The sequence below is a fragment of the Ammodytes marinus genome (genome assembly GCF_949987685.1).
Source record: "Ammodytes marinus genome assembly, chromosome: 20".
Classification (NCBI taxonomy): domain Eukaryota; kingdom Metazoa; phylum Chordata; class Actinopteri; order Uranoscopiformes; family Ammodytidae; genus Ammodytes; species Ammodytes marinus.
Genome location: NC_137224.1, coordinates 21,487,487 through 21,502,190, shown reverse-complemented (window position 1 = coordinate 21,502,190; position 14,704 = coordinate 21,487,487). Strand labels below are relative to the sequence as shown.

At 39.1% G+C, this 14,704-nt stretch overlaps 1 protein-coding gene across 1 annotated transcript; it reads right to left on the bottom strand.

Annotated features, from left to right (window-relative positions):
• Positions 1 to 1,503: 1,503 nt before the first annotated feature.
• Positions 1,504 to 5,860, bottom strand: nme2a (NME/NM23 nucleoside diphosphate kinase 2a). The gene is made up of 5 exons (XM_080048673.1): positions 5,777 to 5,860; positions 4,121 to 4,253; positions 2,511 to 2,612; positions 1,903 to 2,015; positions 1,504 to 1,793 (listed from the first exon to the last, which is right to left on the bottom strand). Exons 2-5 carry the CDS (start codon positions 4,247 to 4,249, stop codon positions 1,679 to 1,681), a joined length of 459 nt encoding a protein of 152 aa, XP_079904799.1. The 5' UTR covers positions 4,250 to 4,253; positions 5,777 to 5,860; the 3' UTR covers positions 1,504 to 1,678.
• Between the last annotated feature and the right edge of the window lie 8,844 nt (positions 5,861 to 14,704).

Sequence of the window (14,704 nt, the reverse complement as noted above, 5' to 3'; positions counted from 1 at the left end):
GTGGGGCGGTTGAGTAGGAAAAGTATACAATCGATTCATACCCAAAATCTTCCCAGAAGTTAGTACTCATCCGGGAATTTCTCACATACCCAAACTCGCATACCCAACCGTCACATACTCAAATTGAAGTCAAAATGAGTATGAGTAGGACGTTAGTATGGCAGTCCGGACATGGCCCATGTTTCTGACCTTGTTCATTATGTCCAGGAAATTCAATCAATGCAAAAGAGGCTGCAGTGAATGAACAAAACACTAAAAAAAAGTCATGTGTGAATGATCGTTACGTTCTTTTAAAATTTCTGGACAATACATTTAGTTCTACTGGGACTGCTCTCATTTGTGCTTTGATTCAAGTTTAGGTTGATCTCTAACAATTTATGTGGCTCAGTCGACTAATTTGAATATTCCTGTTTGTTTATCGACTTCCACAAGGTTAACAGAAAGGGAACAGTAGAAAAATATTTCAGACTAAATATTATAAAATGTTACCGTTTCCTTATATTTTAGATTAGTTTCTCTTGAGATGTGTCATGTTTGGGAATGACATGCTGAATGTTGACCTGCCCTTCTAGTCATCTCCAGTTGGTCCACTGCATGCCTGCTTACGCGCTAGCCATTGGAGTTGGTTAAAGAACCATGCCACTGATTGACAATTCTGTTTTTCGTCAAACGGTGGAATTTCAGCCTTCTCATGTTTCCTTAGCAAATGATAGCTGATTAACACCTTGATCGGGTTATGTTCATTTATTCAAGTACTGTCTATCTACAGACACATTGTAATGAGCACATGTATAAATCACTTCATTTTTCTGGCAATTTAACCATGTTCTGACACTATACATCAGGGGTGTCCAAACTTTTTTCACTGAGGGCCACACAGAAAAATCTACAAAGGGCCGGGCCACTTTGCAAAAATAACACATTTAACAGGACATGTAGCTGCTCTGATGTTTAGTTTCATAGTGTCTTCGTAAATTGTAATCCTTCACGGCAACACTTTCCTTGCACATTAAACAGACACATTCCCGCGGGCCGTAGTTTGGACACCCCTGCTATACATGATTGCAGAAGCCAGTATTTGTGGTGTTGCTACTTTGACTAAAGAGTGTGTATTTCACCACTGCCCACGTGTACATTCAATTATTCTTCTTGCTGGCCATGATCCCCTCCAAGTGTCAGGACTCTTGACACTACATTCTGAGTTTGAGGGACACAACGTAGGCCTTAGGTTAAAAAAAACAAACAAACAAATTAAATTTACAAAACGGTCAATCAAGTGGGAATTTAAATGTGCCTCACTCGGTCTGCTAAAGCCTTGTTTTAGCATAAACCATGCTAACACATGAAACACCTGGAATCCAAGCATAGCCAAAGCACAGATATCTAAGCAAAGAACATAATCTCAGATTACAGCAATCCTACCCTCCTCTTTAATCTTCCATTACAGTAGATCATACAGCATAGTGCAGTGTATTATCTGACCAATGAATGAGAGCACAACAGTTGGAAATGGTGCATTTTATTGGAAAGCAGATCACCTCTTAACTTCAAGTGTTTGGGAGGGACAAATGGAATGTTCCTAAAAGGGAATGGATGTGTGGAATGAATCCCAGAGCCTGGGCTGAGGAGGTTAAGCTAGGCTACAGGCTAATGCATGAAAAACCGTGGCAGTAGAGGTCTAGTATAGCCAGTCGAAGGCACAGCTAGAGTAGCTGACCAGCTCTTCTGGTTTGAACCACAGGGAGATCTCCAGTTTGGCACTGTCCACTGCATCACTGCCATGGATGATGTTCCTGTAAACAGAGGGAGGAATCACAATCCATTCCAAACCAACACAATGCTGCTGTATATAACCTCCACCAAGCCTGTAAAAGTGACCAGTCAATCCCAAGATGTACTCACTTTCCCACGTCGATACAGAAGTCTCCTCTGATGGTGCCAGGCTTGGAGTCAGCGGGGTTGGTCTCACCCAGCATCACTCTGCCGGTCTTCACCACACCCTTGCCTTCCCACACCTGGAGGACACAGAACAGAGGGGTTGATGGGAGATTAAGTCACATGCTCTCAAACGGGAACTACACTGGGCCCATAATGTTTTGACCTGTTACATTGACTATGTGCGGGTCCAGGCAGTTGATGCGAGGAGTAACATGGTCTGCCTTGTTCAGTGCAATGGAGTGCTAGGGATGGAACTGTCAATTTTGCGCAATCAAAATGGCCTCGGTATTGGCATCGACACTTACGGTAGTCTATTGGGCAAAAGTGCAGTGCTTTGTTTACTGGCGTAATTACTTTATTAAAAGAGACTTTTAGGTAATTTGACCCATCTCTAGCTCAGTACTCATGTCTTGCTCGTCTAATTATCACACCTTTTTTCCCCCCTCGGAAAATTCCAGGCATTTCTACATCATTTTGATCTTTAATTGTGCCGTGTGGACAGCCTCTCATTGATTAATTCCACAGTGTAATGAGGAAACAATTAACAGCAGACAGTCAGGCTGCAGTCTCACCATGGCAACCACTGGTCCAGAGCTCATGTACTTGATGAGAGAAGGGAAGAAAGGTCTCTCGCTCAGGTCAGCGTAGTGCTGCTTCAGGAGCTCATCAGAGGCCTGCAGGATGACACAACAAGCACTACATTTAGCATGGCTGCTAGGTCACACATCACACACACAATTTAGTATGGCAGCTAGGTCACACTACATAACTCCAGTTGCCCTTCTTGACCTCAACACAACCCGTCACATGGTCCTGCTTTAACATTAAGACTCAAGTCACACAAGTTGAATAACCAGAGATCTCCAGCAGGTCAATGATCTTTCAAGGACAAACATCCAACTATCTGAAATAACTTTCAAAAAGGAAGTCAATGTTCTAAAAAACTGAATTGAGTGGGAAGACATTCTGGGCTCTGGTATTTTTCCTTTTAACATTTTAGTAAGACGATTGATTATGCATCATAAAAACAACTTGCAGCTCTACATTCAGTAGTGGTCAGCTGTGTTAGACATGTCTCTGTGCTGCTGACTCATTTGGATTCCCCTTCCTACTGCACTACTAAAGAGTTAATTGAAGTAATTAAGGTTAATCTACTTCCCCTAGTTATCCAGTATAGCTCATTTTAACATTAGGACTCAGCAGAAGGCTATTCTTTAATATATTAACTCATACATGTTTGTTAATGGAGCAGAGTTGAGGGTAGAATAAACAAACATCCCACTGTGTACAGATGAGATGTTTAGCGGACAAACCATCAGTGTTTAATCTGGGCCATCCTAGTGTCAGGAATAGACCTGCTGCCTAATCAGCTAACCTCCAGTCTTAGCTCCTCAGCTGGCACTCTCAAAGGATTGTTCACATTTAGCAGGTGATTTGAAACCAGCCCCTTGGAGTAGTCCAAGTTCAATTTTAACAAGTTTCCTTAAAACGGGGTAAGTATGATTATAATAAAAAAATAAAATTAAAATCCAAGCACTAACTTTTCAATAAAGCCGAAGCTTTTAGATTTTTAATGGGGAGGGGAACATTGTCCCATTGTACAATGGAAGGGTATAAACATAATTTATATTGACAAACTTATAAAAGTATATTGAACAAACACAGAAAAATATAAGACTTTACATTTAAATCCAATATAAAGTCGTGTCCTATGCAACCCATCTAGAAGCCTTTTCCAGTAATGTTCAGATTTCAAACCATAAAAACTAGAGGTGCAAGGATTAATCGAATAACCGATTATTGAATTATTCACAAACTATTATGATATGACTAATAATGGAGTAATTTTTAATATAAAATGTCTGAATTCTGTTTTCAACTTCTCAAATGTGAATATTTTCTGGTTCTTTAATCTTATGACAGAAAACTGAAATATCTTTGTTTTTGACAAAATGCATTTGAGGACATCAGCATGGGCTTTGGAAAACTGATCATTATACAGACCAAACCACTAACCGATTAATAATTGATGAATCAAAAAGACAGATTAAACAAGTATCAAAATAACTGTTAGTTGTTGCCCTAAAAAAATTAAAAAAAATTTAAATGAAAGCATTTTCCAAACTGAACCCTGTTTGAAAGGCCCATCCAATCCAAAGCAGTGTGTAGAACATGAACTTACGTGGAGCATCTTCATGCCGACCAGCTTGAAGCCCTTGGTCTCAAACCTCTTGATGACCTCACCGATGATCCCCCTCTGCACACCATCGGGCTTGATGGCGATGAATGTGCGTTCCTTCAACTCAGCCATGATTCTGAAACAAAGCACGAACCAAGTCAGCGAGATGGAGGTATAGCAGCATGGGGGGAGGGGAAGGGGGCTACTGCAGCAGCATCACACCCAGAGACACTCACTCTTTCTGGGGACATGTGGCACTGTCAGCGTAGTACACATATACACACACACACAGCTACCCACCCCAGGGAAGGTGGATCTGGTGGATATCCACTCCACCAACAAAGAAAAGACTAGGGTTCAGATTTTTTTTTTATTGCAAAATGTTGCACACTGGCCCATCTATAACAAATCACATTACTTCCCGTCTGATGTGGGGCTTCAAATCTTCATTCACAACTGCATTCACATTAACTTAACACTTTCTTGCAATTTAGTAACCGTTCCAAATGTTCTGCCAAAACACACCCAGTGGCCCTGTATGAAAGAACTCCCTCATTTCAAACACAAGTCATAATCAGAAGATCGGCATCATTAAAAATGACTGCCTTGCCTTTCCTGTCTCTTCATTTGCCAACACCCTCCTGGGACTGACACTTTGCCTTCAGTGAAAATGAGTTCCTTCAAATCATCCCACACCGCTAGCATTCATTGACAAAGCCAGTAAGACAAGTGTCCAAATGTGTTAAGTGAACTACTGTAGAACGGTCGCGAGGGCAGTTAAGATGTCAAAGCTACATTAGCATAGCTGGTGAGATCACACGCAAGGCCACATTGGGCACACAGCCTGTATTCACTTCCTGAAATTACTGTGACGTGTAGCCTACAACGCACCAAAGGAGGCATAAGGACTTTAGCCCTGATCTTTTTGTTGTACAAATGTATTAAAGTTCAGGAAAGTTATAAACGATTATAACGAATGAATTAGAAATGTAATTACATTTCTAAAATCACACAATTTGAGGTCTATAGAGTTTTCTATTACACTGTGTTCACTGCTGTGTGCAGGCTGCAAGTGACAGCCACCCCATCAGACCAGTGTCTCAACTCCTAAAAAAAAAAAAAGAGTGAGTGGTCCATCCTCCTGAGATGGGCTGCTTACTGGAAGCTGCAGAAAAAATTTAATTAATTCCAGCACAGAACAGCACGTTCTCCAAGTAGCCGTCAGAATAGCCCTAGACCTGGGCCTACACATCGACACACACACACACACAGCCGGCGGATCTGCACAAAGAGACAGCACATGCTCTTTTGTTCGCTGCTGCGGTAAAATCACTTCAGACGCAACGTGTCAAGGCTGCGGCGCGGATAAAAGTCTTGTGCCAACACTATGACAGGCCAACAATGCACCACAATTACTCGTACCGAACCTTTACTCAGACACTTACTCTTGAAATGCGTGTAGGCCCATTAGCCATAACTAACTTAAAAAGGTGCTAAGTACAAGTTTCACCACACCTGCCAGTAAAAAACTTACTTCCACAAAACAAAACAAAAAAAATTACAAACGCTAGCTTTAAACTCGACCGTGTTGACAACATGGTAAATTGTGGTATTACACGCATATTCCTCTGCTTAATAGGAACAATATGTCGACTTTACCTTGATAATGAAGCTCCGGTTAACAAGTACAAAGCACCTAGTCCAGTGGATGTGGGGAGAAGAGCGACGGAGCTTGCGCAGGCGCTTTTTATACGGGAAGGCGGAGACCGACTCTACGGCAACACACCGGGGCCAAAAATAACAAGGTTTGAGGTTTGAATCTTTGAATGGTGGTTTCGCGAAGCCACACCGAGCCACACCCTTCAGTTCTAGTCTCTGGCGATGTATAGTGCTATCTAACTACACCTATAGATCATAAGCAATATATAAGACTAAATATAAATAAATTAAATGTTTCATTATGGTGTTATTTTTCCGCCCATTTGACTGAATAAAGAAACATAACACGAGAATAGTAAAACTTTCTATAAATTGTCTTTAGAGACCTTTTTAATAAACTAAACAAAAACATTAGTTGGTGTTTTAATTATCAATGGATAACTAGTATCAATAGATTAAGTGCTGCTAACAGCATGAAATTAAGTGTTGTTTTAAGGCACATTGCATAGGCTATATATTTTGTCTAATTGAAAAAAAAGAAGAAAAAGGCAGTCATTCCAGACATGTCATATGGTCATTGACGTCCAGTCATTTCTAATTTTATAATATTATTATTTTCTATATTCAGTTTATTGGCTTTGTATCACAGCAGATTTTTTTTTGGTCTACACAAGGACCCTTTAGGGTGAAATGTTGGAATATACACTCACCGGCCACTTTATTCTTGTTAACACATATAACATTCACATACACAATTAGCCAATCACATGGCAGCAACTCAAAGCATTAAGGCATGAAGACGTGGTTAAGACAACTTGTTGAAGTAAAAACTGAGCAACAGAAGGGGGTAGAAAGGGGTTTGAAGTGACTTTGAACTTGGAATGGTTGGTGGTGCCAGACGGATTGGTCTGAGTAGGCCTATTTCAGAAACTGCTGATCTACTGGGATTTTCGTGCATATCCATCTCTAGAGTTTACAGAGAATGGTCCAAAAAATAAAAAATATCCAGTGAGCAACATGTTATGTGGCCGAAAATGCCTTGTTGATGTCAGAGGTCAGTGGAGGATGGGCACACTGGTTCGAGATGATAGAAAGGCAATAGTAACTTAAATAACCACTTGTTACAACATGTCCAACCTTGAAGCAGATGGGCTACAGCAGCAGAAGACCCCACCGGGTGCCACTCCTGTCAGCTAAGAACAGGAAAATGAGGCTACAATTCGCACAGGATCACCAAAATAGGACAATAGAAGATTGGAAAATCTTGCCTGGTCTGATGAGTCTCGATTTCAGTTGCGACATTCAGATGTTGTAGTTGTATATAGGGTCAACATTTGGCAAAAACAACATGAAAGCATGGATCCATCCTGCCTTGTATCAACGGTTCAGGCTGGTGGTGGTGGTGTAATGGTGTGGGGGATATTTTCTTGCACACTTTGGGCCCCTTAGTACCAATTGAGCCCATTTAAATGCCACAGCCTACCTGAGTATTGTTGCTGACCATGTCCATCCCTTTATGACCACAGTGTACCCATCTTCTGATGGCTACTTCCAACAGGATAATGCACCATGTGACAAAGCTCAAATCATCTTAAACTGGTTTATTGAACATGACAATGAGTTGACTGTACTCCAATGGCCTGCACAGTCACCAGATCTCAACCCAATAGAGCCCCTTAGGGATGTGGTGGAACCAGAAATTCACATCATGGATGTGCAGCCGCCAGATCTGCAGCAAAGTGTGATGCTATCATGTCAATATGGACCAAAACCTCTGAGGAATGTTTCTAACTCCTTGTTGAAAGTATGCCACAAAGAATTAAGGCAGTTCTGAAGGCCAACAGAGGTCCAATCTGGCACTAGCGAGGCGTACCCAATAAAGTGGCCATTGAGTGCATATAAATAAATAACTTATGTTATGTTAATTGGAATGGATCTTAATGAACCGTTCAAGTGTTGACATATAACAGATTGTCGATATATATTACATTTCAGGACAATTTAGTGAAAGATACATTCTTTTTGGAAGCTTTGGAAGGCCCTGCTGCTTTGCATGCTGCCTCACTGAAATGTCGTAATGGGACATTGATATAGTATCAGGGTGTTCCACTAAATTACTGTACAAGTGATGAACATAAGATAGAAACATTTATTAATTGTTAAATGTGCAATTGCAGATTTGTTGATTCACGTTTTCTGAGATTGTATCAACAATCTGACAATTTTGTAAGGCCATTGGTTATCAGAGGCATTAGGGTAAAATCACATTTTTAACCCAACACTTTGAATATTTCAAGTTATATTACAGAATACAGTTAGGTATCAATAAAGTTGGATTAATATTAATTTTCCTGAATTGTGTTTAAGACAGTAATTCTAAATCACACCTTGAAAGCCTTTTTTCTTTCCATATAAGATAGATATGAATGTTATAAATGATGTATGTTTATGCTTATTCAATAATTCTCGCTTCCAACTGCTTTTTAGAACTTCGGGAACAAAGTCAGTATGTGAATTACACCTACGCCTGATCACATGGAGTGAAATTCAAGAGAACGTTTAAGCTCTATTAGTCAGTGACACCATGAACTTTCTCAGCAAAAACCTGTAAGCTACACACACACACACACACACACACACAGAATGAACACAAATACTAGCCTTGCCAACTCCACGTTAAGCCATTAGCCATGTTTGATTGCCTTAGCCAGTGCTTCTCAAATGGTGGGGCGCCATGAGTTGTCGGGGGGGGGGGGGGGGGGGGGGAGGCGCGGGTGGCCTTGATTATCAACTGACCGAAAAAAGATTTTTTATTATTTTTTTGATGTGCGCTTGTGTATGGTGTCTCCAAATGTCTCTGTATGATATTTAAAAAGAAATCAAGCAAGTAGACTAATAATAGCATTAATGAATTATATGTTATCATCGCATTACAGAAGGCATATTGGCCTATAATAATAATAAAAACACCACCTTAACTATGTTTACAGTTTAAAAATGTTTTGAATGAAATGCAAACCTCAGTGAATCATTAGCCTCGTCTGAGATGTCGCCGTCTTGCTAAGACCTGCACAATTATGACGTTCGGCTTGCTGAGCGCACAGCATTTTTGCAGCATTTTTGTTGTGCGCTCAGCAAGACGCGCGTCATAGTTGCGCAGGTCTGAGCAAGACGAACGAGGCTACTTGCTCTTGTTTCTCTGTCCTGAGATTCACACAGACTGAGCAGTCTTGTTTAAATGTTACAAATTGAGCTAATAAACTGAACTTCGATTTTTTTTAAAGTTGCTGCAGAAGTTATCTCAGCTAATTTTTTTAATTTAATTTGATAATAAGGTGATTGTATGTAGAATGCTCATGCTAGAAATTCATACAGTGTTTTTGTACAGATAAATAAATAAATATTAGCAGGTTTTCAATAGTATTTCAATTTAGGGGGGCCGCGAAAACATTTCTGTCCCCTTCATGACAGAAAATAATTGAGAACCACTGGCCTAAGCCAAGCTAATGTGCTTATAGGTTGATCAAGCTTGACTGTTTTAAGTTTGAAAGGTTAACATTTTGGAAGGACACTGCAGACTGAGGTCGTATGCAAGGACAAGGTGACACACTATCAAGGAGCAGTCTGCACTCAAGTTCCCTCCATGCAGCTGCTCATGCACTCAGCTTAATGAGGACCCCATGCATATTACCTATAAAAGACACACAACTACCATGATTATTATAACTACACTGTCACTTCTTTATTCTTTCTTTCTCTTCTGACATGCAGGAGACCTAGAAAATGAAAGAAACATTGTCCATTATGATAAAACAGAGAACTCCCACTTGTGTGCAACCTTTGGCGAGAGCATACAGAAAGAGACTGAATTAAAGGGATAGAACTGTATTTTTGAAGTGGGGTTGTATTTATGCATATGTAGTGTATTACCTTATGGAGATGGCGGTCAGTGCAGTCAGTTTAGGGTAGATGTCAAAGGTAGCAGAAGGCAGCTTTATACTGTTGCAGACAGGGCCAGAAGTAAATAGCTTTTTTCTCCACATTACATAGAAATGCTAACCTTAAAACATAAATGTCCCTTCAAGTATACGCTAAACTGAGATTATTTCCACAGCTTTAGTTAGTTAGCAGACAGCCGTTTATCTATGTTTTCCTGTGTCTCTTGAATAATCTGCAGTAGCTCTGGGTCGAGATTGGTGGAGTGATACAAACAGTACCAGGGTGACTTCTCCCCCAAACTCCCTACAGTGGCTGCAATGATCATCATCTCCATAAAGTAACACACTAACTATGCCTAAGTATCCAATACAACTCCATTTCAAAATACTGAACTATACCTTTAACTATTGCCATTTAGTTGCAACAGTCAGTATCAAGAAAACATGACAGTTTAGTAAGTTTATTCCTGTGTTTTCAGTTGAAAATCAACATCCAGCTGTTGTTACATAAAATCTATACCACTTACAGTATACTATCATGATAAGATAATTCCTTAATGGTCCACACACATACACGAGAAAAAAGGCATTAAAAACATTTTCACTCCCATGTATATCCGCAGGCTCGTAGCCTATAAAGGGACGCTTCCAAGAGGATTCATGGGTTTACATCTGCTGCTTATGGCTTTTATGGTAAAAGCTACTATGTCATAAAGCCTCTGGGCAATGTATGACAACCATATGACATATTGGAAAAAGCTTAAATGTAGCATGAAGATGTGTCTCTCTTCACTAAAGCACTGGTATTCCCATCTCAGTCACTTCTCTCAATTAAGATGAGTTTTTCAGAGCCTGCCCTCCCAGCAGTATGACAATATTAGACGTTCATGTAAGCCCAACACCAAATCTCTCTGTTTGAACGAATCTGCTTTGAAACATTCCCTGCATTCCAAATCACATACTTATTCTTTTTACTACACTACATACTAAAGTACAGAAGAGTTTTAGGGCCACAGTTTTTTCAGCTCAGTTGGTAGGGCGTTACCCCCCTCCCCCCCGGGCCGGGCCCAGCAGCAGGGTTCGATTCCCGCCCGCGGTGGTGCTCTGCATGTCACTCCCCTCTCTGCCCCATTTCACCTCTGTCTGCACTATCAATAAAGCATAAAAATGCCCAAAAAAAAAATAAAGATTAATACTCCAAAATGCTATTCAAGTTAGTGGGGCATTTATGTATTTTCAGCATACTACAATTGACGTGAAGGGACACCCTAAATATTTTTTTCTGGCATACTAAATAGTAGGGAAGTATGGGTATTGGAATGCAGGGATTCACTTTTCTCACTTTGCTTGACTGGCTGTCTGCCACTGGCTTTAGAGAATGCTGAGGCAGCAGCAGAGAGTGAGTGTCCTCCACACTGGCTGGATGTGTGGCTCTGCTCCCTGTCACTAACTGTCATTATGAGATGAAGACAATACATGGAGCTATGTAAAGTCTCTGGTTGACAACACTTTGGTTGCATATATAACTACTTAAATTGAGACACTGCAGACTAAAAAACTTTTTTCAAGCACTGGTCAATTTTTTAGATTTCTGTATGTTAAGCTTCCATAGCCTATATCACTATCATACTAGAAGACATTAAAGGTCCAAAATGTACATTTGGGTGTTTATTTGACTAAACCTTGTCTGTTTGCATCTTTAACGGCCGTTATCTCCACATTAACTTTTTTTTCAATACTCTGAACCAAATATCTCATCTTCTAAAGCACTTTCATGGACTAAACCTTGATTATTCTTGACACCATTCTGAAGCATTGCAGAAGGATTGGTGTTAATTCATTAATTTGTGTTTTTAATGGTCTATTTCATGATACATTTTCTTCTTCAAAACATGATGAAAATGCATTTATAAGACCTGTACACAGTATTTTCTTAGTAAATAAAAGAAAGGCTGTATGCCATATCTGTTGTGTGAAAAGAGCCGGACTCTTATTGTTCTCAAAATGAAATAGAGGTTCTAACTCAACAACATCTAGATTTAATTTGAGGTTTTAAAGATATGCAAATGAACACATCATTAGATATTGCCACATTTGCAATAGTTAATTTAATGTCAGCAATCAACCGGCTAGTTACATTTTTTTTATAGAATTCTACCCTGTTCACCCGCACTGTCTCACCTTAACTGAAATAGACCACCCACACACACACACACACACACACACACGCGCACACGCACGCACGCACGCACGCACGCACGCACACACACACACACACACACACACACACACACACACACACACACACAGTATGGTATCATTAAGTGCATACATAAAAAGACTGCTTTGCAAAAGTATGTTCATCCTCTCCTCTCTTCCCTCTAGCACCGGATTCTCTTGGAGGGAAAAGGCAGAGTTAATCGCTTTGGCCTAATCTTCTGCTTTCTACTCCCAGGTCTATTTATACCAGGGTTTAAGGCCAGGATTAAGCCGTCTATTTTCTCTCTCTCTCTCTCTCTTACTGTTGCTATTCAAGAGGATGATACTATTGCTGTTTAGGTGATGTTCACACGTTCCTGACAGCTTGCTACCTTGTTGTTAGGTGTTGTGTTGCCGTGCTACTACTTAGGCCTCCTGGGGCGTACAGGCATGCAGCATTGAGGATTTGGCATAGTTGGCAGTTGCCTCAATGTTTTTGCTATTTGAACTCTCTTGTGCTAGCTAGTTTCTGGATTGCTAAAAACACATTTCTTGAACCCTTTTTCTCCTTTACTTAGAACTGTAAAAACCAAAAAGTAAACTCAAAAAATACATGACAAGCTCAAACACTGGTAGTCAAGGGAAGCAGGTCAAAAGAATAAACTTTTTCAACATCACTAAACGCTCCTGTGTGCTTGTTGGGACTGGGAGGAAAGCAGGAAGAGCTGTGACGGTCACGTATGTAGCCTATCTGATTCTAAGATAACCTGGATGACAGACCTTTGCCCATTTCTATATCAAAATTGCACGCACACTTACAAGGTTCTGTCGCCTTTCTTTGAGCTGCAAAGTGAGGCAAAAATCAAAACGTTTTAAATGTTGAACTATTCCTTTAACTCTGATTCATATTTGTGATTTTTTTTAGAACATTTTCTTATTGGAAAATGTCAAATAATCAAATTTCGTGAGGCATGTTCGAATAAAGTCTGAATTAATTCAAATTAAAACCATAAATACTGTCTGTCCTTGTGATCTGGTTTTATCTATATATTCTTTGAAAAACACATTAATGGAAATTCATACACATCATACTGGATATTTTAATGTGTTATATGCTTGAATTCAAAATAAAATCCATGTTAAAATGATTTCTATTGCAATCATTAATGAATATAATTATTTACGACACCCACCTTTTTATTGCATTTTGCACTGTGGTGACAAACATCCCTGTGTGTCAGGCACATACACGCTAGTTTATCTTCACAATATTGTGTAAGCATCCATAAAAGTTGTGAAAATACGATTGAAGCATATTGACACTTCTTAGTGTTTAGTACTAATAAACTAATAACTTTAGTGAGTATAGTACTATAAACACAATGATTCCTTGTATACATGTGATATCAACTCCAGTGTACTCACTAAACTACGCAATAACTTTTAGTTTACTGTCTCGGCAAGGATAAAAACAGGAAGAGAGGCTGAAAACAATGGAAAGATTCAGGGGTAGCTATTAACCCCAAAGTTAGAATCAGAAAAGTCCATCAGATGTGTTCACATTTACAATACATTTTCCCGATAATGTAATATGCCAATAAAGTAAAAACATTTGTGAACCCATAACGTTATTACTTTCTAGTTTCTACTCATAATGTAATATGCATTATTAGCCTGCCTTTATTATTGGCTAATTGTTACATTACTGGCCAGATAAAAAATAATAAAAAACTTTAGACATTTTATTTATAATTTACTGGAGATGATAATGTAATAATATACTCATGTCTCATATTATTTACTGTAAGTTTGATTTATTGTTTGTGCATGTAAGATACATACATGTATGTATGTATACATTGTATCCTATTTTTATCTTTCTGGTCTATTTTAAACTTTATTTATTGCTATATTTTATCTCTGTTTTTAACACAATAACTCAGCCTACTCTACATAGGGTATACGGAAATAGTGATTTTTTTGTAAATTCTTTATACACTAAACAACTGTTCGAGAGCAAACATGATCAGTTGATGAATTGAAAGAGAAAATAATCCCATTATCTTCTTCTAGAAAAAATCCTGATCTCTAGTATAGCACTATGGCGATCATAAGACATTTCTATGGAGCTTTTGAAAATGATTGCATATCTTGCAGTTAAAAGACGTTATCACTGTAACGATCGCTACTCTAATCTCTCTACCTTTTCTTTCACTTTTCATTTGCATGACCACTATTATGACCAGTAACTTTACAGCTTTCTTTTACACAATAAAAATATAAGTGATTATTTTACAATCCATTCACCTAACATTAAAATGGAATAATTAAACGACTTGAGCCTACGTTGACACTTTTGTTACTGATGGTGTCTGCAGACTGAAACTGTTTCCTTTTCAAAGTAAAACGTACAGAGATATAAATGATAGAGAGACACCAGCAGGTGAACAGTGAGAGAGGTTGGCGGGCAGGTGGCGACATCTAGTGTCCATATGACAGAATGACGCAGTGCAGGCAAGTTTAATTGTACAGCACCTTTTTTGTGTGACTTTTTAAAGATTTGTCTACAAGACATAAAAAGAAACGACACAAAATAATGTACAAATTAATTATTTTTATTTTATAAGAGCAGAATAAAATGGAGGCTAAAATAAAAGCTAAAAAAGAGTCATACTTAAAGACCGACTTCACCAGTTGGAATATGAAGGTGTATTGAACTCTGAGATCCTATTTAGTATAAATGTGCAAAAAAATAATTAAATCGAATCATCCTAGCCTGAGAAAAGGCAGA

What these genes read in the sequence shown, in the direction of transcription:
- nme2a (XM_080048673.1), bottom strand. Translation starts at nt 4,249, where the DNA reads ATGGCTGAGTTGAAGGAACGCACATTCATCGCCATCAAGCCCGATGGT. An exon ending in TCGGCATGAAGATGCTCCAC is followed by an intron (nt 2,613 to 4,120) that starts GTAAGTTCATGT and finishes GTCATCCTGCAG; the next exon opens with GCCTCTGATGAGCTCCTGAA. An exon ending in TTCTGTATCGACGTGGGAAA is followed by an intron (nt 1,794 to 1,902) that starts GTGAGTACATCT and finishes CTCTGTTTACAG; the next exon opens with GAACATCATCCATGGCAGTG.